At 41.0% G+C, this 23,101-nt stretch overlaps 1 protein-coding gene across 4 annotated transcripts in view; it reads right to left on the bottom strand.

Moving 5' to 3' along the window:
- Positions 1-834: 834 nt before the first annotated feature.
- LOC144784434 (myosin-11) overlaps positions 835-23,101 on the bottom strand; it is a 264,556-nt gene continuing 242,289 nt past the window's right edge. For 2 of the 4 annotated variants that reach the window (XM_078663188.1, XM_078663187.1), the window contains 10 exons: positions 21,382-21,594; positions 20,469-20,630; positions 16,240-16,368; positions 15,895-15,983; positions 13,597-13,720; positions 13,278-13,486; positions 10,688-10,796; positions 9,264-9,436; positions 5,203-5,237; positions 835-1,582 (listed from right to left, as the gene is read on the bottom strand). In XM_078663188.1, coding sequence (XP_078519314.1) covers positions 5,207-5,237; positions 9,264-9,436; positions 10,688-10,796; positions 13,278-13,486; positions 13,597-13,720; positions 15,895-15,983; positions 16,240-16,368; positions 20,469-20,630; positions 21,382-21,594 — 1,239 coding nt within the window. In that variant the 3' untranslated portion in view covers positions 835-1,582; positions 5,203-5,206. The remainder of the gene's footprint in view (positions 1,583-5,202; positions 5,238-9,263; positions 9,437-10,687; positions 10,797-13,277; positions 13,487-13,596; positions 13,721-15,894; positions 15,984-16,239; positions 16,369-20,468; positions 20,631-21,381; positions 21,595-23,101) is intronic. The other 2 variants (XM_078663186.1, XM_078663185.1) reach the window with 1 other exon arrangement.

Below are 23,101 nucleotides of genomic sequence, written 5' to 3'. Positions count from 1 at the left end.
AAGCTTGTGAATCTATGAAAGATACCTCTGCTGGAGAATTGGAGTTAAAGGTAAGTAACTTATTTCCTTCATCTGTGCATTGGTAAACTAGAGCTGGACTCTGCAGTGGCCACAAGATTGAATGCAGCCTCCAGGCCTCTGCTGCGCAGTGCAGGAGGGCCATGGCTTTGAGTGTGTTATACAGGCATCACCTGACATCACCAATGACCTTTATCTTCATGAACTTGTTAACCCCCTTTCATTCTTGCTTTTCTTCTCTCTCCTTCTCTGTCCCTCGCGATCTGTCAATGTCACTCTCCATGTTTTTCTCTCTCTTCCTTTCCCTTCGCACTTGCACTCCAGTTGGCTCTATTTCTCGTTCTCTCTCTTCCTCTTCACCTTCTCTCCTTCTAGCTTGTCCAGTCTTTCTCTCTCACTTTCTCACTCAACATCCTTGCTGTCTCGTTCTTCCACCATCACCCCTTTTCTCATCTCCCTTGCTTTCTCCCACCTTCCCACAGTTTTGTTTCCTATTTCCTTCTCTTTTACTCTCTTTCTGACCCCTTTCTCTTCACAGTCCAGCCGCCCCGCACTCTCGCTATAAAATCATCAGGCTATCGGCCCCCACCCTATTGTCAAAGCACAATAGCTCGCCCATGGGCAAGACCTACTAGCTTTGCCAATGCATGTTGTATTTAAAGTTTTTCCTCTCCTATCACCTATTCCTTTTTTCCAAGATCCAGAGAAGTGACTCTCAAAATGGTGAATACAAATATTTTTTGCAACTGACATTGAAAAAAGATTCTGTTGAGTTACAGTAGCCTACAATTTAGAAAACAGAAAAGGACAATACTCTTTCCAGTGCTTTAACCTTTTATTAGTGGAAGTGGCTTAAGCACAATCAAAGTGCATAGAAAACAGTGTCAATATTTTAAATTCTTTCTCTTTTAAACAAAAAAATCTTCAGTTTTTAGTACATGTGTATAAAGAAGGCACTTTGATGATGCTAATGTGCACTGTGCATCAGAGGGATAGTCACCAGAAATAAAAATAAAAATAACAATCAAGAGTGATTACATACTGGAACAAATGGGGACAAAATAACCGAATAGCAAACAATGACTTTGGCAGCATCATCTTTTGCAAGATGTTTCATCCACACAGAACATACTTAACCAACCAATGACCCCTTGGAAAGCTGTTTTTTTCACTACTGGAATTCACAAAAGAGAATACACCAAACGGAAAATTAAAGCACGGAGTTTTTCAAAGGATTTTCTTTGCAAGATTTCAAAATGTGCTTCCTACAGCCATATCTGTTTGTACCATTTCTGGTAGTAAGATGTGCATTTGTGGTTGGACGGCAGAAGTAGTGTTTCAGTGTGGCGTAGGAACCCTAACATCAATTTAGACAATCCAGAAAATTGTCCATGTTTTCTGTGATATAAGTATGCATTGATAGTCTTATTCACTGCCTTTTGTTCCATTAAAATCAGCATCTCGCGAGTCCCCGTCCTCTTCTGACCCATCTGCTGCATTATCTACTGCTCGCCTTCCTCCTCCAGATCGGCGAGGGGGGGCAAAAGATGGTTCATTCCCCCTTCTGAAGAAAAGAGAAGAAAGACTTAAAAGGAGACAACATGTACGTTCTACTGGAATATTCAATTGTTATTTGCCACCACGGTTGGTTAAAGATACAGAACCAAGATTATTTCATCAAGCACAGGCATGACCGGTCCAAAGAAATTCATGATCGCTGAATGAATGAAACCTTGGTAAAATGGCTAATAATGTCACATGAAACCTCTGTACTTGGTACAGCTCTATAATGTTTCTCAAACTTTTTGTGAAGGTTTCTATCACACAGCGATCCGGATGGAGAGCTTTATTTTCAAAAGAATAGTCCCAGATAGTAATGAATTTGGGGAGAAAATACACATTTCTTATGAAAATGAAGCCCGAAATATTTAAAAAGGCATTGAGCTTTTCTGCAGCAGTCTCATATGCTTCTTCCACTGATTCCAATTCCTTCTAAGTTTCCCATCTACCATCTGGTATGTCATGTGTATGTAAGAAGTTCACAAGTGTCAAATGGACATAGATACACAGCTTGAAAAGTAGTGTAGCGCTCTCTCAGACTGGGGAACCCAACCACCCTAAGGGAATCTGCTTATTAATCAATTTGTGCCGAAATTGCTATTATGAACCATGTTTAAAAATCACCACTCGCTTTTGTCAAATGCCTTTCTGTATTTTTTCAATTGTTATTGGCCACAAGACTGAGTTTGTGATATATGTTGTGGCTTAATTTAATAATACACCCATCTTTGTTATTTAATGACTTTTGTTTTATTGTCAACAGTCCTTAATCAATCTTGTTTTCTTGCTGAAAAACTTTGACTACATGATATCCCAACACCATTGATGTTTTTAGGCAAAGGACTGACTGATATTTGGACTCTAGCTTCTACGCATGTCTGATCAATGTGGTGGTCACTAGGCACTGTTAATGACATATGAGAAACTACAAGTGCTGACAAATCATGTTATCATCTACAGATGTCAACTCTTCTAGTTAAAGACCTCTGCATTCCTTGTACACAAATATAGAGTATAATTCTACTTAATCTTACAATACACGATCCCGGTCCTATGCTTCCCCAGTTTCCAGCTAAAGTAGGTAAAAAAATAATGGGGTGTAGCAAAAAATGTTAGTACAGATGGTTTGGAAACACTCAATGAAAACCTTAAGAGACTGCTGCTAAGACAAGGCTTCCTTAAATATTTGTGTCAAAATAGATTAGCATAGGTGAACAAAAGAGGAATAATTGCAATTATGGAAACTCATTTTGGGAACATGGGGACTACTGAGTAAGTATGCCAATTGAAAGTAGATTGTTTAGATCAGAATGTGTGCTTTCATTCAAATTACCTTCTCAGATAATCAAATTATGGAGAGTCTTCTTGATGCAGCAGTGTATATGGTCATTGGGATAGTTGGCATTTATAGTACATATTCATGCCTTTACTTCTTTCTTATTCAGTAGAAACCTCCACTGCTTTTGTTCATCTCTCATAATGCTAAGCTGGGATACGTGCCTTATACAGACAGTAAATTCTGTACGATGCATGGTTTTAGCATAGGTGGATCAAAAGTGAAGGCAGCATTATGTGATGGATTATTATAGATAAAGTACACAAGAAAAAATGTGATTGATGGAATGTGTGAAATAATCTCAGCCACTGGTAATTACTTGGGGCCGCATTCCAATCCATTGTTATTTTGCACACCATGTCACCTCCGTTTAGACACAGCTAAATGCACCCTGCTCTAATTTGAACAGTCCGGCCCGACCTGCCAAGCCAGGTCCTCCCTTAACTGGAACAGAAGCAACCAAGGACCAGTTTCGCCCTAGTTATGGGCTCGTCAGACGGGTACAGCTTGGTTCCAGTGACACAGTGTGCAAGGGATCCATGTCAGGGTGACACCGGTCCTGGGTTGCTTGAGCTCTGTTTGAGGCAAGGCTTGGCAGTTCGAATTGGACTGTTCCTATTGGAGCAGGGTCAAGTCTGATTTGCATCTGTGGAAGAGGTGTGGCACAGCGGCCTGGGTGCCCGACTCTGGACCGCGGGGTTCATTGTTTGGGTGTCGGTGGCAGGTTAGCCCAGCACCATGTGACTCTGGGAAATAGCTCAATTAATCTTCCCAACGGCCCCTAGCGTCAGGACACCTCTCCGGAGGTAGCTGTGCACTGCACTTTATAAATGCTGGTGTTTTATATTTCATTTCATTTCATCTAGTGGAGTCCAATTTGAGGTGGCCTTGTGTGCAGAATAATGATGGATTGGGATGCGGCCTGAGTGTTTACCAGTGGCAAAGATTAATTCAAGCATTCCATCCATCACTGTTTTGTATACTTATTGTGTCACCTAAGGTGGGACAGGTATACCCAGACAGACGTGGGTTTCGTGCACAATGTGTCACTGCTGTACCCAGCTAATAATGAGCCACTACCTAGGGCAAAACCGGTTCAGGGTTGCTTGTGTTACGATTTAGGGAGGACCTGGCTTTTCAGTTCGGGCTGCTAGAGTCCTATTGGAGCAGGATCAAGACTGATTTGCATATAGCTTGAGGTGGCATGGTGGCAGAATAACGATGGATTGGGATGAAGCCTAGTGGCAGAGATTAATTCAAGCATTTCATCCATCACTGTTTTGTATACGTATTAATATAGATGGCACAAGAAATTCATTGATCACACGTATATCAAAATGCTTAGATTTAAAATAGCTGCTTTCATCAATCAAGCGGGATTCGCAAATGAAAATGGAGGCTGTTGACAAGATGTCTGATTCATGAAACTTAGTAATCAGTACAACATATTTCATAATGCTTAGAAATGTTTTTAGCACTTTTACATTGTCTGTGATGGGCTAAATAGCCTAGCCTGATGTTTAGTTGCAGCATGGGCAAGCGTCGAGATTGTCCACTCCTGCTTACTTGGTTAGCTGGCATTAGGGAGGCAGAAGGCTCGAGAAAGGCATGCCTTAATGAGAACACTTTTAAGCTAACTGAGCTGTCTTAACAAATGTGCTTACAATTCTAGATTCTTCAACAAGTGTTTGGGAAAATTCAACACCAATGTAAGTTTAATGATATGAGAAGATGTTATTTCCTTCTTCAAGTTGCATGGTGCATTCAGACTATCCCAATTGGGATCTGTGACTGGGAAGATGTCACAGTTAGTGTTGTATCTGTGGTGAATTAAGATTCACTGTGCACATTCACAATGAGCAAGTGGTACGGTATGTGGTGAAAATATGCATTTCGGTGCTGAAGATTGCAACGCAATATATTAGTTATTTGTTTTACAATGAGTATTATGCTGGTAAGTTATTGCATCATTCTAGAAAAAGGTGCGCAAGAGACAGCTCTAGCATGCAAAGGAGAAAGGGCAATCCAATCGACATTCCGGTCAGACCGCCCTACACAGATTGTGAGAATGCATTCGTCTCAGTATGTGCCATCAGGCAGAGGAGAAACATGAATTTTAGAAGGACTGGAGGGGATGCAGGTGCCATTGGTACATTGGTTTCCTTTCATGTGAAACTCATATTGCAAAGATATCCAGGTCTTGAGGTTTTGCTAAAAAGTATATATCTGATTCGTAAAAATGGATATCTGTGCAACAATTACTAGTCAGAAAGATGGAGGCAGGGTACCTGCTTAGTCATTTTGTGGAGGTTCCTGTGTCCCTCTGAAACAGAGATGTCAGCATAAATCAATGCATCACAGTACATGCTAAGGTGTTACACTTAAATATCAAGTGTCAATTTTTTAAAATAGAAAACTAAAAAAAAAAAATCATAATTAAATAAAATCATTATGTATTCCCGGAGTTATTTCCATCAGTTGATTTGCATCACATTTCAAAATCATATCTTACTGGTGCCATGTGAAATTGATTAAATCATAGAGTTTAAACCTTTGTATTTCAAGGTCTCCATTAAGGAACTGGAATTATTTGTTGCCATCTAATCTGCATAACCTAAAATCACAAATGTGTTCAACCCACAAGTCTTGAGTACCATTTTAAGAGGGCCGTCACACATTTCCAACATTTTAATAAGGTTTTTTGTTAACTAAACCTGATCGTGGCACCACATCTCCCTCACGGTGCATTAGAGAGAACGTGCTTCAAACTTCGGACAGAGGAAAATTCTTCCCACATCTGTCTTTACTGTTCCTTCACTATTGGCGACAAACCACATTATTCGGATTTTTTTTTAAACTTTTGTTTTACCGAAACCGCCCAAAGTGGTGTAATGGTCCCTAAATTTATACATGATTGTCCTCTCCTTTAAACCTACAGTCATCATTTCTGTAAATGCCTGTTTCCCTTTCTCTTTTAAACATATATGTCAGACACTTCCACTGTCTAATCAGCAGCTTCAGCGCCAAATTCTACCAGTATGCTTATGCTACAAACACCTACATTAGCCTCAAGGGATGCCCAGAAGCTCCAGATATCTTCTCACTTTCAGTTTGAAAATATTTAAATGAATTAATCAAACCTTCCTATTATTTCAAGTCACTCCTTCATAATACCTCCTCACTGTCTGGCTGTTGACCAAATACAAGACCTCCAATGAACTGCTCATGTCACCTTGTATGCATTTTTGACCTGTAATTGGTGATGGCCACTATGCAAATAATTATTAGTTGTGATTTTAAATAAGGCCCATGACACACTGCATTGTATTCCCTATTGCTGAGTGGCTGCCCGCCTATATTAATGTGAATAATGTAAAGTCTTGAGTAGTGGCATATTTCACTTCAAATACATTCCTCTACATAAAGCTGATACTGGGTTAAACCAGATTATACTCCCAAAAAAGGAAATTCTAGAGTGTTGCTGGATGAAAAGAACAAGAATTTAGTATTTAAGAATTGGGCAGTTATGGACTGTCTAAATCAAGAGCGTAAGGATTTTTTAGTCCAGGACAGAGAGGCACATACTTAAAAAAAAATCAAAGCACCCAAAAATGAAGAGGGGCAGTTGCTGAAAAGTCACCATGAGAACCATGAATTCTCAATAGTTTAAGAGAAACTACAAATTGGGAGGTGTGACCCTGAGATTTCCTGAAACATAAACTAGAACCGGGAAGGTCTCGTTCTATGAGTCAGTAATCTTTAGAAATCCATGCACTAAGATTTCATAACCAACAGAGATTGTCCAACATCTACACAAGACGATGGAGCCTTGTGACGTAGAAAACAAATCTCATCAAGTGATGATTTGAGTTACTTGAGTATAAGACACCTGGTCACATTCATCCTGAATTACAAGTGTAATGACTGTGTTACTATTATTTCTCAATATTTTACCTCTTGTTGCTTTATGCTGCATCTTACGAATGTTACAATGGTCAGTTCCCCAAGAGTATACTGTAAAAATGTGATTCAGCTTTTAGTACCTGGTACAGGATTTAGCAAAGGCTATCTTGGTGACTTATCATGTTTACCTGTTGGAAATACACAATACTAAAAATGAAAATTCAGATTTTGTTGGAATAACAGTAAAATAAAGGTAATAAAATTGGTGAAGATGGAGAGAAGAGCAAAGGTGCCACTAGACAGTATCTTAAGGGCTATCTTTAATTATCGTGATAACTTCTATTACCAATACTGGCTTTCATTCCCTTTCAGGGTCTTCACCTACTTTAAGTGATGGATGGAAGGTGTCTATGAACTTTTTCTTTGAGCCAGAACTTTGTAGTTGATTAAGATGAAACAGAGGTACATTGTGTGGGGCAAGGAACCTAACTGTAATCAAGGAAATGGACTCCATTACCTGACTTGTGTAGGAAAAGACAGCATAATGTGGGTACAGTGAGCCCACACACGCTGGTCGACCACTGTACCTGATACCCTAATGATATGAGTGTTAACAATGACACATTTTTTCACTCATTGGAACAGAGGATTGCATAAGTCCACCACTGGGTCCATCACAAAGGTTTGTGGTGACACCGACTGTCTATCTCCTAAGAGTATATTCCCAACAGCATCAGCTTTGAAAAAACACTACGTGTCAAAAGCAGCCAGTCCAACTATTGGTTGTTTGTTAGAATATTGAGCACAAAAGTATTTTCTATAAAAAATAACACAGCTGGAATATCACCAGCCACATTTTGTAGTGGCAAGTATATAGATAACTATAGAATTCCAGTCTTGGATAGCCACATCATCAAGCCACATACATGTTGAGTTAAGTATAATACATTTATACTTAGCTATAAATACTTTGCTTCATGATATTTATGTAGTCAATATTCTGGCTATATTTTTGTAGCATATTTAAAACTCCATATTCTGGTAGTGGAGGTCAGCCAATATTCTACCATGATGGTTATTCATATGGCACTTTTATATTGGATCTGCAAGACTTAACAACCATTTTTACCTTTGTTGGTAAATGCCTGTGCCTATGTACTAATTCTACTATACTGCAGGTTTCCACACTTGCTAAATACTGGTGATAGGAATCGTCACAGCATGCAATTCACTAAAGCAGGTGCTTTCCTATGGTAAAATCCCCATCCATGTTTTTTCCTACTCCTTCATCACAAATACCATTTAGTAAATGCTGCTCTTCCGATTGGCCTTGTTAGCTGGCTGAATGGGGGTAGGCCACAATTTTGAAACTAAGCCATGACTGGCTTCGGCAACCTACTCTCATGATTGTCCACCTCTCTTTTATTTCTTTATTTTTGTACAGTGGAAGCCCTCATCATTTAATTCCTCTTTTTTTTTGTATTGGGGGTTGGTGCGGGGGGGTGCCTCCCTCACCCATGCTTCTCTTCTCTGTGTTTTTGGTTTCCCTACCTGTCTGTAGTACAGCACATTATCCCACAGTGGGGTGAAGTTGTGATAAGTCTGGCAGGCAATTTGTCAGCGGAAGAGAGGAGAGTCTACATAGCATCATTATCGCGTAAAGAGCTCTTGTTCCATTTCTCTACTCATTTTGTGTAGCTGCAATACAAGTTGATTGATACAAATCCTATATTATGACAGAAAGAGTATTAATATAAAGTGAGTATTTGAGAATGAGGGAGGCTAGTCATGGACAAGCAGCTCCTGTATGTCAAAGAAAAATGAATACACTATATACCTCAGTCGTTACTTGCCCCTCCTACTCCACTTCCATCTCTTCCTAGAGTTCCCACAGAGTTCGCAAAAAACATGTTTCTAATCTCGGGAATTCATTGGACAACTTTGTGTTATGGACATGTAATCATTGGTTGTTTCAAGTAACCAATTTTACTAACACACCTGATAATAATTTGTAGAAGTAAAGCTCAGGACTGGCAATAAGGTGTTCTGACGACTTGGAGTTAAACGACAACTCTATTCTGGTGAATGGCAGACAGGTTGGGCTGCATGAAAGGCTTTGGAACAGGTCCATTACAGATTCAGTGCCAGTCCCATGCTAGTTCACAAATGGATTCTCTTTAGATGTTTACATTAGTCGTTACCACTAGCTCTAAAGGTAAAGTGTTCCTAAAGTTGTATTGTGCAAGACACCTTCTGGGCAGCAGATGGGCTCCCACCTCCCACTTATGCTGTAAACAAACCCTTGTTACTCAAAGGCATCTCTGCACAGCTCGTGTTCAGAGGGTGCACAAACATGCTGCCAGGCCGCTCAAGGGATATCCGGCCCAAGCTGCTCGAGGCTTCTCAGTATGGACCCATCACCAAAGTAGAAAAGGTGGAGTCCTACCTGAGCTTGGTCTTCAGAGCATTGACTTCTCGGGTAATGGCCTCGTTGCTCTCAGTGGCCTCATCCAGCTCCCGCTGCAGTTTTCTTCGAGAAGCATTGATGCGCTGGGACTCTTCTTCTGCCTCCTCCAGCTGCCTCTTGAGCTGCTTCTGCCTTGTGTTGCCCTTCTCGGCCTAAATGGGAGCATTAAAATAGGTTAGGGAAAGTATTATTTTCGAGTGGGATTGAATCAGTGAGTCTGTGGACTTGGCATTATGCGTATGCAAATCAAAACATTTTCACCACATCATTACATTTTATGTTGAAAGTAGACTTCATGATAGCCTACTTATGTGTGCGGAATTCTGAAGCTTCCACAAGGTTACTTACACCCTGGTGTAACTAGTGAGTGCAAAACACCCTGTGCAAATAGTACTCGTATCTGCTATTGGATGTGTTGTTGCGCCTGATTTACACCTATGCTGTAATTAAAGGCAAGTGATGTGTATGTGGAATAGGTCCCCTCTATGCTGCTACTACTACTACTAGTTTGCACGAACACTTACTACCAGATAGAACCTGATGATACTTCCCCATGCCATGTAAACTGAGGCATGAAAAACATTTGGAGCCCGCCAACCACGAATATGTGGTAGTATAAAAATGGGCGCAAATACATCTTACACCTAATTTTGCAGTAGCACATGGGTAAGCACAGGGTTGGACTTTGGCATGGGTAAGCCGGGCCCACTCCCAGTGGGCCAACCTGTCGAGGGGCACACAGAGCTGCCTGCATTAATATCATGCGTGCAAGCATCTGTGTTTAATACTCCATTAAACTCCCTCCACCCATCTCCCTCTCATCCCTGCTCCTCATCCCCTATGCTCCCCCTCCTTGCCTCACCAACAATTCGCTCCCAGCTTGGAGCAGTTGAGCTGGTAGTGATTCAGGTGAGGTCGGGGAGGAGTGAAGATGTTTGTGTTCAGGGGCCAGTCACTGTCTAAGATAACCAACCAGAGGCTGACCTGTGAACACTAAAGGTGCCCCCGTTGTGCCTCTGTTGCCTCTTTTTATGCGTTATCAGGATCTACGACACAAAAATGGTTATGCCAAGTGCTCTTTCACAGTAAACACTAGCATGAGTTATACTTTCATTAAATCCATGTAGTGAGTCCCAAAACCAGTGACGGTGTTGTATTAAAAAAGGGCTTTTCACCATCCTACAATGAATGGTCATTGAGCTCTAGCCCCATATTGTCTCATAGAGAATGTATGGTTACTGTACAAGGATTGCTGTTAGTAGTGCACATTGGTAGGGAATTGCTCACTCATCTTTTTAACCAACAATGCTCAACTCAACAGTTACAACTGTATGCTCTACTTCATGAAAGACACATCGTACATCGAATAAGCTTAAGTTTTGTCAGATGAATATGGACATTACCTGATCTTTGTATTGTTCCGCCTGCTTTCTCTCATCCTCAACTTGTAACAAAACTTCCTTTAGTTTCTTATCCTTCTGGCGCAAGGTCTTAGTAGTTGTCTGTTTCTCTCTGTATGTAAAGGAATTGAGGTATTTGTTAATATCCATTATTAACTATCGCATTTTCTGGTATCATATAGTATACTATCCAAATTGGTTTCCAACTTAAAAAGAGGCTATTTAAGGTAACCATATCAATAGGTAGTTGCACAAGCAGATCAAATGTTACATAAACAAACAACAATATAAGGCTATCACGACCAGCAACAAACTGGAATAGTATTGAGAGCAAAAGCACTCAATACTATACTAGTGGAAAAGGTGTTGTACTTGGTTAGCTGCTGTGATCTGCTATACTAAGCTGTTTTTTCAGACCAGAGTTCCAGCGGTGAGATTACGGGGTAATAGGTGCGTGGCTACCAAAATAGATGCATTGTGCTCGTAGCATCCAGTTAACGGGCATTCCCTCGTTCTTCCACATTGGTCATTATACTGACATGTATTTATCATGTATGTTGTGCATCCATATTGACTTCTTCTAGTACCAGAAATTCTTACAGTGATCTGTGGCTCCACAACCCATGCACCACTTAATCCCAATGACTGAACTCCTGTCGGGGAGATGCACTACTGGGTGTGAGCAGTACGCCAGCGGGTCACAGCGCAACATGCCTGCGCACACCTTGCAGCGGGTGACCCTCCAGAGTAGTCATACGTCTTCCAGTAGTCTGGGGAGGCTGCACATGAAGGAGTCTATCCACTCCTCACTTCCCCATGCTTCCCCCTTCCCAGAATTCCCTAGGAGGAATTCTAAACTCAAATAAAACCCAATCCAAAATGGCCACCCATGCAATGCTGTCCATTACTTTTTCCCAAACAATACGGATTCCCTCTAACTTCCTGTTTGTGGACTTATATAAGGAAGCTTGTCCAGCCTTTTGCATTGCAACACCTGGTGCTCCTTGACCTATTGTTCATCACTCCTGATTCTACTCGTTTTTCTTTCCCTGTGATTCAAATCACTCTTCCTGGCGTACTGCGATTTTCTCCTGTGTCCTCTTTTCTGTGAATCCTTCTGGATCTTCCTCCTGTTGTCTTGCACCGGAATTCCACCACCTTCTTGGAGTTTTTTTTGCCCTCAGGCTTTTTCCTCCAATTCCTTAAGGAGGGCACTTGCCTGCTTAAACGTTTCCTGTACAGCAGCAACCTGGCTTCTAGAATGGGTCAACCTTACCTCTGGCAGACCAAACAGTCAAGACCCAGAGCTCTCCATTAGTCCGCTACCGGAGATCATCGACTAAGTGTCAGATCCTTGACAATGGCATAGCAAAACTCAACATGTAAGCGAGGCAATCTATATTGCTCAATGCATAGTTTTTTAAAATATATTTTTCATGGAATTTAGATAGTGACATATACAACTTAGTAATTTATGTAAAACCAACAGTTTGCGGTCAAATATTCTTCTGTCTACAATTTGTTGCTTGCAAACAGTGTAAAAACGGGATTTTCTTTATGGAATACTAAAAAAACTCAAATATGGGTTCAATGCATGTAATGATCGTGTCTACAAATCACATACAATGGGTCTCCTGTAAGTATAAGCCTATGCATTCCCTCCAACCATCATATCACTTATGAATTTGAGTGCGGTGTTTGCTGTGCTCTCAAGAATGTGTTTGTGCTGTGTGCAGCATTTGACTTAGAGAGTGGGCTGATGGGAAAGTGGCAAACCGGGAGGAATCATAAGTAAATAAACTAAGTAACCAACTAAACAGTAAATTAACTATGCCTGTGGTGGGGGCAAGGGGGAGCAGCAGAAGGGGGGGGGTTGAGGTGGTCCTATTCCGGTCAACAGGATTATATGTAATGTGTGGTGTAACCGAATAACAATTGTCAAGCTATTCGCATCAAGTGGAGTTCAAGTCCGGCTGTTTAATGCATAGCTAAGACCTATAAATAGTCCTTCCCATTAAGTGAACATTATAACATATTCCACTATAATAATTCCACCCATGTTGTTTTCTGTTGTTGCAGGACATAAATTATGTTTACCATTTGTAACCTGCAAAAAGCATATCCACTGGCATCACTGTGTACCCCAATCTCATGTATTGGGCAAAGAAGTTGATACATTGAGTTATGTGAAATTAAAGAACACCGTTACAAAGAACCTCATACCCTTTTGTCAGGAAACCTTTAGCATTATTATATTATTTGCTCACAATCATTACCCATTTTATGGTGGGGATGTGGAAATCCCTTGGAAAAGCACACTCTAACCCCAAACCCACATACTTGTGTAAATCATGACTACCCATTTCACCTTTCCACAATTTGTGGTGAATGCTTGGCAATGCATTCCAAGATTATGGGTTTTTGTTAAGGGTAGAGATTTTGAAGTAAGGTAATCCTGACATCTGGCTACGTCTGAATGATGTATGATTCCAGCATGAGTATTGAGCGCTGATGTTGTATGTTGTTGATGGGATTTGAACGAAAATAGAGAAGGTAATTGAATATATCAATTTATTGAGGGTTCTGAACATACCTGACTTCCTGTTCTAACTGCTCTTCCAGCTGGGCAATCTTTGCCTCCAAAGCGGTGATGGTGGCCTTGAATTTGGATTTCACTGTGCCCTCCATCTCTTGCAGCTTGGACTTCAACTCCTTATTCTGTCTCTCCAGTTGCTGTCGGGCGCTCTCGTTCTTTTGGGCCGCACTGCGCTCGGTTGCTAATTCATTGTTAATCTGTTCAGTCTGGAAAACAATGAGACTCCAAAGCTTGAACTCACTAAGTCATGTTTGTAAACCAGATGTTGTCAACTGCAAGGTGGTTTACACCTAAACATTTGAAGCAGTGATCATACCTGCTGCACTGCTTTTCTGAAGCGATCGCTCATGTTTTCCATGTTGCTCTGTTCCTCATCTAGTTCTTCCTCCAGTTGCGAGATTCTGGCCTCAAGCCGACGCTTGTCATCCTGAAGAGCAGACCTATGGAATTCACAAAACAACCCATTCCCATATGAAGAGATGCCAAAACACATGTACACCCATAAAATGTTAAGGGATCAACTCAGCTGCAAATTACTTGTATGGGTGCATGTCACCTCTTCCCTCAGTAAAACAGGATACACTGTTTAGAGGAGTGAAAGTAAAAATGTATACTTTTATTATTGGGAAACAGAATTAAAACCAATCTAAAAAGTGGATTTCTGTTTTCTGTCCTCTGGACAGCACCTAATATTCAGGGACTGGAGTTAGTCAGTAAGCCACTTGAACTATTTTATGGAAAGTTGCACTATCACCAAATGTTATTGGACTGGAATAATGTAATAACGTAGTTTACCCAGCGCCCCCAAAAACCCTCTGCTGTCCTGATGGTGCAAATGTAAACAAGAAATTCAATTCAGCTAAAAAGAGACCATTCAACCACATCTCTTTGCTTCTTGTTGGTAGTACCAAGCAATTATTATCTCCAACCTGTTGAACTTAAATGTACTGGGAGCCATTGCCAAAAACAGCATTGTGCAAGGTTAAAATAAACCATTGTGAGCCCATGGAGCGGAGCTCAGAAGCAGTAAGCAAAATGCTGGATGATGATTAATAATTATGTCTGTCCTTTAATATTTCATTACATTGTTTCAGTCAGTCTCACAATGGCTGGCTACAATTAAAAACGATCCAAAGAAAAGGGGGAGGAGGAGGATTTTTCCGGATTCGTACTCCTTAGTCAAAAATATTATATCAAAAACAGAGAATCCAGTAATTATACACTCTCGATGTATCACCATCTACGGTCCATGGGGGGCTAAGTCCACAATAGGCGACACAGCGAGGGTTTGCCTTGATTAGAGTGTGCCAACAGGCCACTCTCTCCCCGGAGGTACCATGATGCACTATTAAGGCATCATATAAAAAATAAAGAACACAAATTAGTTGGTATATGTATGTATTTTTCGCAGTATGGCATGTCATGCAAGTAGCGTGTTTTCTGTTATTAAACATACAAAAGTGGTACCAAGGAACTAGGTTACCATGGTCCTGAAGAAGAGCCATAGGGGCACAGCTCCAAAAATGTTGACCTATTGGATCACAGGCACATTACCAAACTCACCTTCCTTACTACCCCATAATTTTTAGTCAGACCGACTAAAGGCAGGAATAATACAGATATACCTACTAGCTAGGCATTTTTAAATTATACCGTAACTCAGCACCTTTCTCCACTCCCTCTTCCTTTTCTATAAACACCTTCTTTATCATCATATAAAGACCAACAAGTGCTCCCATGTCAGTGGCAGCACGCCCCGATTCGCAGTGGATCGGGATGGACCCAATGATGAAGCCTGTCACCAAGAGGCAACCCTGGTGGGTGAGGGTTTTGCAAGAAATACATTGTTTTTCCTGGCACTGGAGAGTTATCAAGTGTATAATTACTGGGTTCTCTGTTTTTTTATATCATGCAATTAAAAAGACGATCGGACAAAGAGGCATTAGAGATTACAGAAAATAACCAGGCACACGTCAAGTGTGTAGCCTGCAATCATAAACACAGTACTGTTAAATTTCCCAAGAAATATTTTTTTACTTCAGTCATCAAATATCAAACTTAAATTTGTGTTTGTCTTCGTACTGCTCAAACTGGTCTGTGAGAAATTGTTTAGACTTCAGAGAATTATGGAGCCCATCAATTTAATCAAAATGTTAACGTTACTTTCTGATTTTATTTTCACCTATTCTGGAAATAATGGATAGAGGATGAGATTTATCTAAAAGTAAGATTCCAATGAAGTGTTATTGCCCACTGCTTAGGACATTATGTGCTATTTGTCCAACCCTGCAATGTATGCGATTGAAACAAACGGGAAGGGACATAATGGAGGGGCTGGGCAACCAAGTTAGGCTCTGCAGCACTTGGGCAATAAGGCCAGTACCACACATTCCCCAAACTCAAATCCCTGTGCCAGACAAAATGTGTCAATACTTCATTTTCCTGCCTCATACTCTCATGGAATCCAAAATGCTGGTGAACAACTGTATTTACTGCTGCACCATAGACCTTCTCTGGCCCAACTTTTGGATTTCAAATAGGATGCTAATTTCAATGGCTGTAATGCTCTGGTAATGCTCTCATCTACATTTTCAGAGCTATAGATATTGCTTACTTTCCAGATGAACTGCCTGAAAGTTCTTCAGCCAACTCTTCCTTTTCTTGCTCAGCTTGTTTACGAGCTCTTTCTGCAGCTGCAAGATCCTGGAGAAAAGAATGAGATCAATACTATTTAGGAACTGACATAATTTTATTTTTCCAACAAAGTGTACATGCATTAAAGACAATTCAGTTCACTTATTTAAGACATAGAAGGATATACAGTGAGAACGTGTGGGTGTGCCTGTGAGTATGCCTGCATGGAAATGAGGACAGCGGCTAAAAAAAACACGGATCTGCTTTGTTGTTCCAAATAGTTTTAAGATATGCTCGACATCCCAATTTACTTTTTCTGCTTTACCTCCTGAAGCTGGATCAGTTCAGCCTCCAAGGACTTGGCTTTCTTTTCATTTTCTCTTGCAGTCGCAAATATTTCTTCTCTTGAGGCACGCGCATCATCAAGTTCTCGCTGGTAGTCCTTCATCTGAGCCTTGAGGAAGGAACAAAGTAGACAAATATTAGCATTCCTTCACCTGCCTTCAGAGTGTGCTATATAAGGACACTGTAATTTCTGTTCTTGGCATGTTTTCTTTTATTGTTCCATTCCGCCAAATTTCTCAACCAGTAGTGTAGCGGAAGTAAATTGAATAAGAATGCATAACAGCCATGCTGTTTTTAAAATTGACAGTGTATACACACGTGACGTTTTGATTTCATAGACATGAACAACATACTTCAAAAGCATATTTATGCTCGTGCAATTTCGCATTTCAATGTGCAAAATGCTGCCATAAATAAGAATTTTAACTTATTTAAAAAACAGATTTAAATAATAAAACTAATTTCATAGGATACTTTTGGTAAAATACCCATATCATTATACTAAAACCCTATTTATTAAAAATTCCGTTTAGCATATACAATACATTTAAAACCTGTCATCTGTAGGCCCACATATAATTTATATAGCTAAACTTATTAAAAAATGGCATGCAATCAACAAGACCCGCTATATACCTTGATTCTGGGATTAATAACCTACTTCATGTTTTCCACGGCTTACGTCTGATCTATTGCTCCTTGCCTACAAATACTCTATTAGGTTTATTTTTTTGCCAAACCACCAATTATGAAAATGTTAAAGTAATCATCCCTCATGTGTTTACTCAACTGGACCTACAGATTATTAATGTTGTATTGTACATTATTTAGCAATCTACTTTATAATGTTTCGATGTGCACATTGAAATTAATCTCTGCATTCACAACCTAATTGCTATTTTTCTGTATGTTGAACGTCCCGAAATAAAGTGCAAGTGCCAAAAATAAATATTGTGCTACCACAAAAATTTAGTGTCTAAAATACTTGTGCTATTAAAACATTTCATTTACTTTCATTATGATATATATATATATATATATATATATATATATATATATATATATATATATATATATATATATATATATATATATTTTATATATAGCAGCACAAATAACCAATCTTGGTTGATAAACGGCAAGCACACAGGTATTCAGTTGTAAATTTTTTATTTCAAAACCCCCTTCACCCTTGACAGACGCGTTTCGCTATAAGCTTCGTCAGTGTCAGTTTGTGCCTCACAATGATCGCCATTATAAACCCCACCTAGCATTTCATTTTTTCAACAACATAGATGATGGTAATCTTGGTAAACGTGGTGGCAATTTTAAAGTGTAGTGTTACACATACATTTCATTGATTTTAACGGCGAATATAAAGTGCTCTAGTGCAAATTTAAAAACAATGACAGCAACAAACATTTCATTATTAATGTGCACACTTCATTACATTCAATTCATCAAGTATTATGATAGTCCCATCATTAAATTGTTCACATTGGGCATTTTTTAGATCTCTATTTTTGCTATAATGGAGTGTATCCCCTAAGTGGTTCTGTTGAAACCACAGGGCCGGCATAACTTGTTCTAGGACTAGTTGTCTCGCCCTGTATGGGCTTATTTTCTACTCCTACTTGAAAAAAGTACATTTCTAAGTTTATACAATGTTACATCTTTAGGAGTTTTTAAGTATAGTCAAAATGCTTTCTGTTACTCTTTTCCAGTTCTGAACCATGAGAGAGCAACTCCTTTTCATCTACAGGTGCACCCACATCTCCTCATCACTGTTAAGACCCCACGGTGTCATTGTTTTGAGGTCAATGATGTACCTAGATTCTGCGATGTGGAGTGTCTTTTCCCTGTCCCCACCGCGCTCTAAGCGCCTGACTTGGTCTATACAATAAAAACTGAGAAGATTCCTATCGCTTCCATGGAATTCGGCAAAATGACGAGCTACCAGATGGGATTTATTCTTATTCGCGATAGCTCTCATATGTTCTAGGATCCTCAGTTTTGTGGGGTTGATAGTGCTACCTATGTAACGTTTCTTACAAGGGCACTCTAAACAATAGATGGTATAATCAGAGTTGCAGTTAAGATGTTTAGTGATTCTTCTATTCTGTTTCTCATCTCCCGTTCTTCCTGGATATTCTTTCATTTTCTTACTATACTTGCAGGCTTTGCAACGCAAGCACGGAAAGAACCCCTTTATCTGTTTGTGGCCGGGGATACAGTTTGAGGGGAGAAGTGGCTGTGGATTAAGTGGTCTGATAGGGACTGGCATCGACGATATGTTATCATTGGCCTATCTGACAGATGTTTCTTCAAGATGTTGTCTGTGTGTAAGATGTGCCAGTTTTTCTTGAAGGTGTGGACTAGATCACCTGATTTGTTATTAAAAGTGGTGATCATTCTCACTTGATCATTTTCTGTCTGTGCTCTCGCACCACTAGGAGGTCCCTCCTATTAATTGCCGGTGCTTTTACAGCTGCCTGTTGTAGAATGCACTTCGAGTAGCCCCTAGCTAGGAACCTATCACTCGCCTCTTGTTGCGCATCCTGGAAATCTTTCTCAGCTGAACAATTTGTTTTGAGGCGCAAGTATTCACCATATGGTATGTTCTTGATCAGACTCCTTGGATGGTGGCTAGCCGCGTGTAACACGGCATTGCCCGCCGTTGGTTTCCTATAGAGTCGGGTCTGGAGTTTATCATTCTCCACAAATACCTCCAGGTCCAGGTCAAGATAACATACACTCTTTTCACTAATGTTGCTGGTGAATCGCAGATTAAGATCATTATTGTTCAGGGAGGCGATGTATTCCTCCTCCTATATATATATATACGCGCACACACACACATTTAGTAAAATCAAAAGATCTTGGCTATTGCAAACCTTAAAAATTACTGTGAGTTGGGCTACAGGTCACTAGCATGAAAAATATTGTGGAGTAGATTTGCAATTAGAAGCGTGGCTCAGTGGTTAGAGGCGGCAGACCCGGAAGCTGAGATCGGCCGTGGACCAGGGTTCAATTCCCCGCCTCGGCGGAACTCGGGCTCAAAAATTCCACGGACTCGACAATTCTCGCTCCGTGCCTACTCGACTCACGGGGTCACACTCTGCGACTCTGGGCAATAGCTTGCTTAATCTCCACTACGGCCCCTCGCGGCGGGATGCCTGGCTTTCACCTTGTGGATACCCTGCCGGGGTATCTCACAGGGGAATACCAGGATGGGTTCCCTAAGCAAGCGCCTTGATGCCTTCGGGTGATACGTGCGCTATATAAGTCGCAATACATACATACATACATTAATTGGGTACATTTGTGGCACCCAGATGTGCATAACTGAATGCAGCTCACATATTTGTAATAATGGTTAGTATATCAGTTCTGAATCTACTATCAAAACTAAGTTGGCTAGGTCTTTTAACTGTGCAATGTATCTTCAAATCACACAGCTTTACAAGTCTCTTTACGGTACAATGATTTCACTTTGGTACGGCCTAGTCACAACTTCTGTTTTGTATAAGGTAGCTGCAGACCGCAGACGGTGTTGTGAAGCACATTTGAGACAGATTCCATGGTCTCCCTGATGTCATCCAGCTACGGCCGGCACAGGTAGGCGCAGTGGGGCGGGGTGTGGTGGGAGGGGTTGAGTCGACAGACGATGGAATAGGTACAATTAAATAAATAATACCTATTCCATCGTCTGTCAACTTCTCCCCCCACCGCTGCCCGCCCCACTGCGCTTACCAACACCGGACATGGCTGATGGTATCTATGTTAGTAGTGTTTCCATACTGTGCCTGGGAAACTCGGTTGGGCTCACTTTATGTTTTGTCCCTACACATTGGCTTGCAGTAAGGAGCAAGGGGTGAAAGACAGTACACTTAGGCTCATAAGGCTGTAGTGTATGGATGGAGAAAAACTGTGACTGCAGCATTATACAGCCATATTATGCCCATTTGCTGTGTATCCACTACTACCTATTCATGTCATGTTATAGTATTATGGAATCACTGCTATGTTATCAGTGTCATGTTATGATTCCATGTTATTTATCCCTGTTATATGATCACTGTGATTGTATCTCTACCCTTTTATCACAATCATATTGTCAGCTTCACAATAGTCATTTCATATGTTAACACTGCTGTGCTGAAACCACATTGCATTAGAATGGCATGAAAAGCAATCACAATCCCAAACCTGCAGTTTCTTCAGTTGCTTGATGGCTTCATCCCGACTCTTGTTGGACGAGTCCAATTGCCCTTCCAGATCCTTCAAGTCGACCTCGAGCTTCTTCTTGGCTGCAGCAGCGATGGTACGTTGCTTTCGCTCATCATCCAGTTCAGTCTCATACTCATTAACCTAAACCAACAGAGCCATTTTAATTTCTCTATATTCCATTCAAAACACCAGGTTGTGCGCTTCGGAGCATGATTTAACAGCAATGAAGTGATCAGTTAAAACTAATTTCAGGGGTCAAAAAGAAGAAAGATCAATGGAAATTGTCATTAGAAGATCCACACAAAAGTGCTTCCTATAAAGGGAGTACGCGTCCCTTGAATAAATTGGACAATGTAAGTAAAACTTTGAATTCTCCCAATGCTTTTCTAAAGAGCTCCACCCCTTTCCATTTAAGGTCTGCTTTGAGCAGGTGGTAAATAAAAGCAGGGGAGGCCTGTGAGGAGAAGGAAGCAGAAGTGGAAAGGGAATCAGGAGCAGGAAGCTTCAGCCAGTGAGGTGGAGGATTCAGTGGCATAGGATGGGGTCGGGTGTGTGGGCCAGGATAAACTTGCATCCTGCACCTCATGCGATCTCATTGCTACCTGTCAAAGTGGGCCGGGTGTTCCTGCACCCGGGAAATCCAGGTATTGGAAACATGGACCAGTTACAAGCAGGTGGAGCACTCTCCTACAGGGGTACACGCTCTGGCCAACTTGTAATTGTTGCTACCGAGGTAGAGTTTACAACCATCTGTCCACCTGCTCTTGAACCTCTCATCTATGAAAATCAATATGCTTACAGACTTTGTGGTGGTAATGCACATACTACTGAAAGAAAAAACAAAAAATGATTCCTGCGACACATCTCAGAGTACCCCAATTTATAAACTTACCTGTTTCACCAGCTGCCTCCTCTTCTCCTCATTCTGCTCATCTCTGCCTTGCAAATCACGCTCAAACTGGGCTTTCAGCGCCTGCATGTTGACCTCGAGCCGCAGCTTGGCGTCTTCCGTGGCTTGGAGCTCGTCCTCCAGCTCTTCCAACTGCGTCTTCATCTCCTCCACCTGCTGCTCCAAGCCTCGCTTTGACTTCTCCAGATCATGAACCTTGAGCACATGATAAGTGAAATCATTATTATAAGAGGACTGTCACTTCCTTAAGGGAAATATATGATACACTATATTTTCCTTGCTAAATGGAGAAAAAGAACAATTAGACCTGGATTCTGAGCAAGTGGGACTACAGGGTGGTATTTACAGCACCTGGTAAAAAACACATGACCTCACGAGTGAGGTAGTCACCCAGTCTGGCTCATACCTCATGTTCTGAATTTTACTAGTTAAAACGACATTTAACATGCTGATTCAGTATTTATCACACCCAACTCTGCATGCTTTGTCTTATCTTTGCACATCCCACCAATACATTTTGGTAGGTTTGACAACAAAGTTGACACTAAAAATAGAGTTCATAGAAAAGCCTTGAGGAGGTCATTTAAGCAGCCCACCAGCCTTCCAGGTTAACGTAGGATATGGCTGCTATACTCAAGAGGAAGGACTGCCTACCATATTTAGAAATCCCTACTAGGCAGGTAGAGATCTCTGTGCCATCACCGGAGTCCTGGCTGTGCTAAAGGTACTACCGCTTATACAAGTGGGTTACCAGTTTGGTGCTCTGCTTGTCAAAGTTTTTATGTACTCAAGAAACGATCTCTAAAAGTAGAAGATTTTTCTTAAAAACAAAAAAAACAATAATCCTGAAAAAAATGGAGCTTTATTTCACATGGGGGCCACTATGGGATTTCCCTACCCTGGACCGCCTGGTCTAGGTAGGGGAAATTGTGGGAGTCTCGCCTTAACAGGGAAGTGTGACCGACAGTCTGACTAATGTACCATCTGGCATATGGACAGAAAGGTCATAGGATTATGGCTGTGGAGCTACTAGGGCTATGCTGGGATAAACACAGCACTACCCCTAGTTCTAATTAAAGACTGTCAATGAGACCCTTAGTTAAGCCGAAAATCCTCTGCTGTTATTTAAAAAGCTAGTAACTGTTCAAATGCCTTCTTAGCTCATCACTCCAGAGAATCTGCCGACCGCTAGTGTTTTTGTACAAACTGTAGAACTGCAAGTATTTTTCAGAGGAATAGGATACTATCATCTGGATGTACACCTGAAGAACATATACTAAAATTATATGGACCGTGCCCATGGAGAGACTCTGCAAACAGTGAGGCAGATTTTGTGGGAGATTAACACTTATCTGTACGAGTGTGGAGTGAAGGATTCATGTGTTAAAATCTCATTGACTTTTCATTTATTTCATTCTCTTCGGGGTATACATTTAAGATTAAGGGGCCGATTAGGATCGCGGACGGACTTGAGTCCGTCCGCGACCCCTGAGGAGGAGGGAACATCCGCATGGGCTGCGGCGTTCCCTCCGAGCAGATTAGGATGTGACCGCCAGGGTGGCGGGCACATCCTCTATCTTTAACATTGCGGCGGATGCAGCTTCAAGCTGCACCCACCGCAATGTTAAAAATGCATGCATCGCATTTGCATGCACAAAGCAGCAGGCACTGCGCAGTGCTTGCCACTTTGTGCATGCAAATG

The sequence above is a fragment of the Lissotriton helveticus genome, chromosome 10 (genome assembly GCF_964261635.1).
Source record: "Lissotriton helveticus chromosome 10, aLisHel1.1, whole genome shotgun sequence".
Lineage (NCBI taxonomy): Eukaryota > Metazoa > Chordata > Amphibia > Caudata > Salamandridae > Lissotriton > Lissotriton helveticus.
This window is presented reverse-complemented; position numbering and strand designations above follow the sequence as displayed.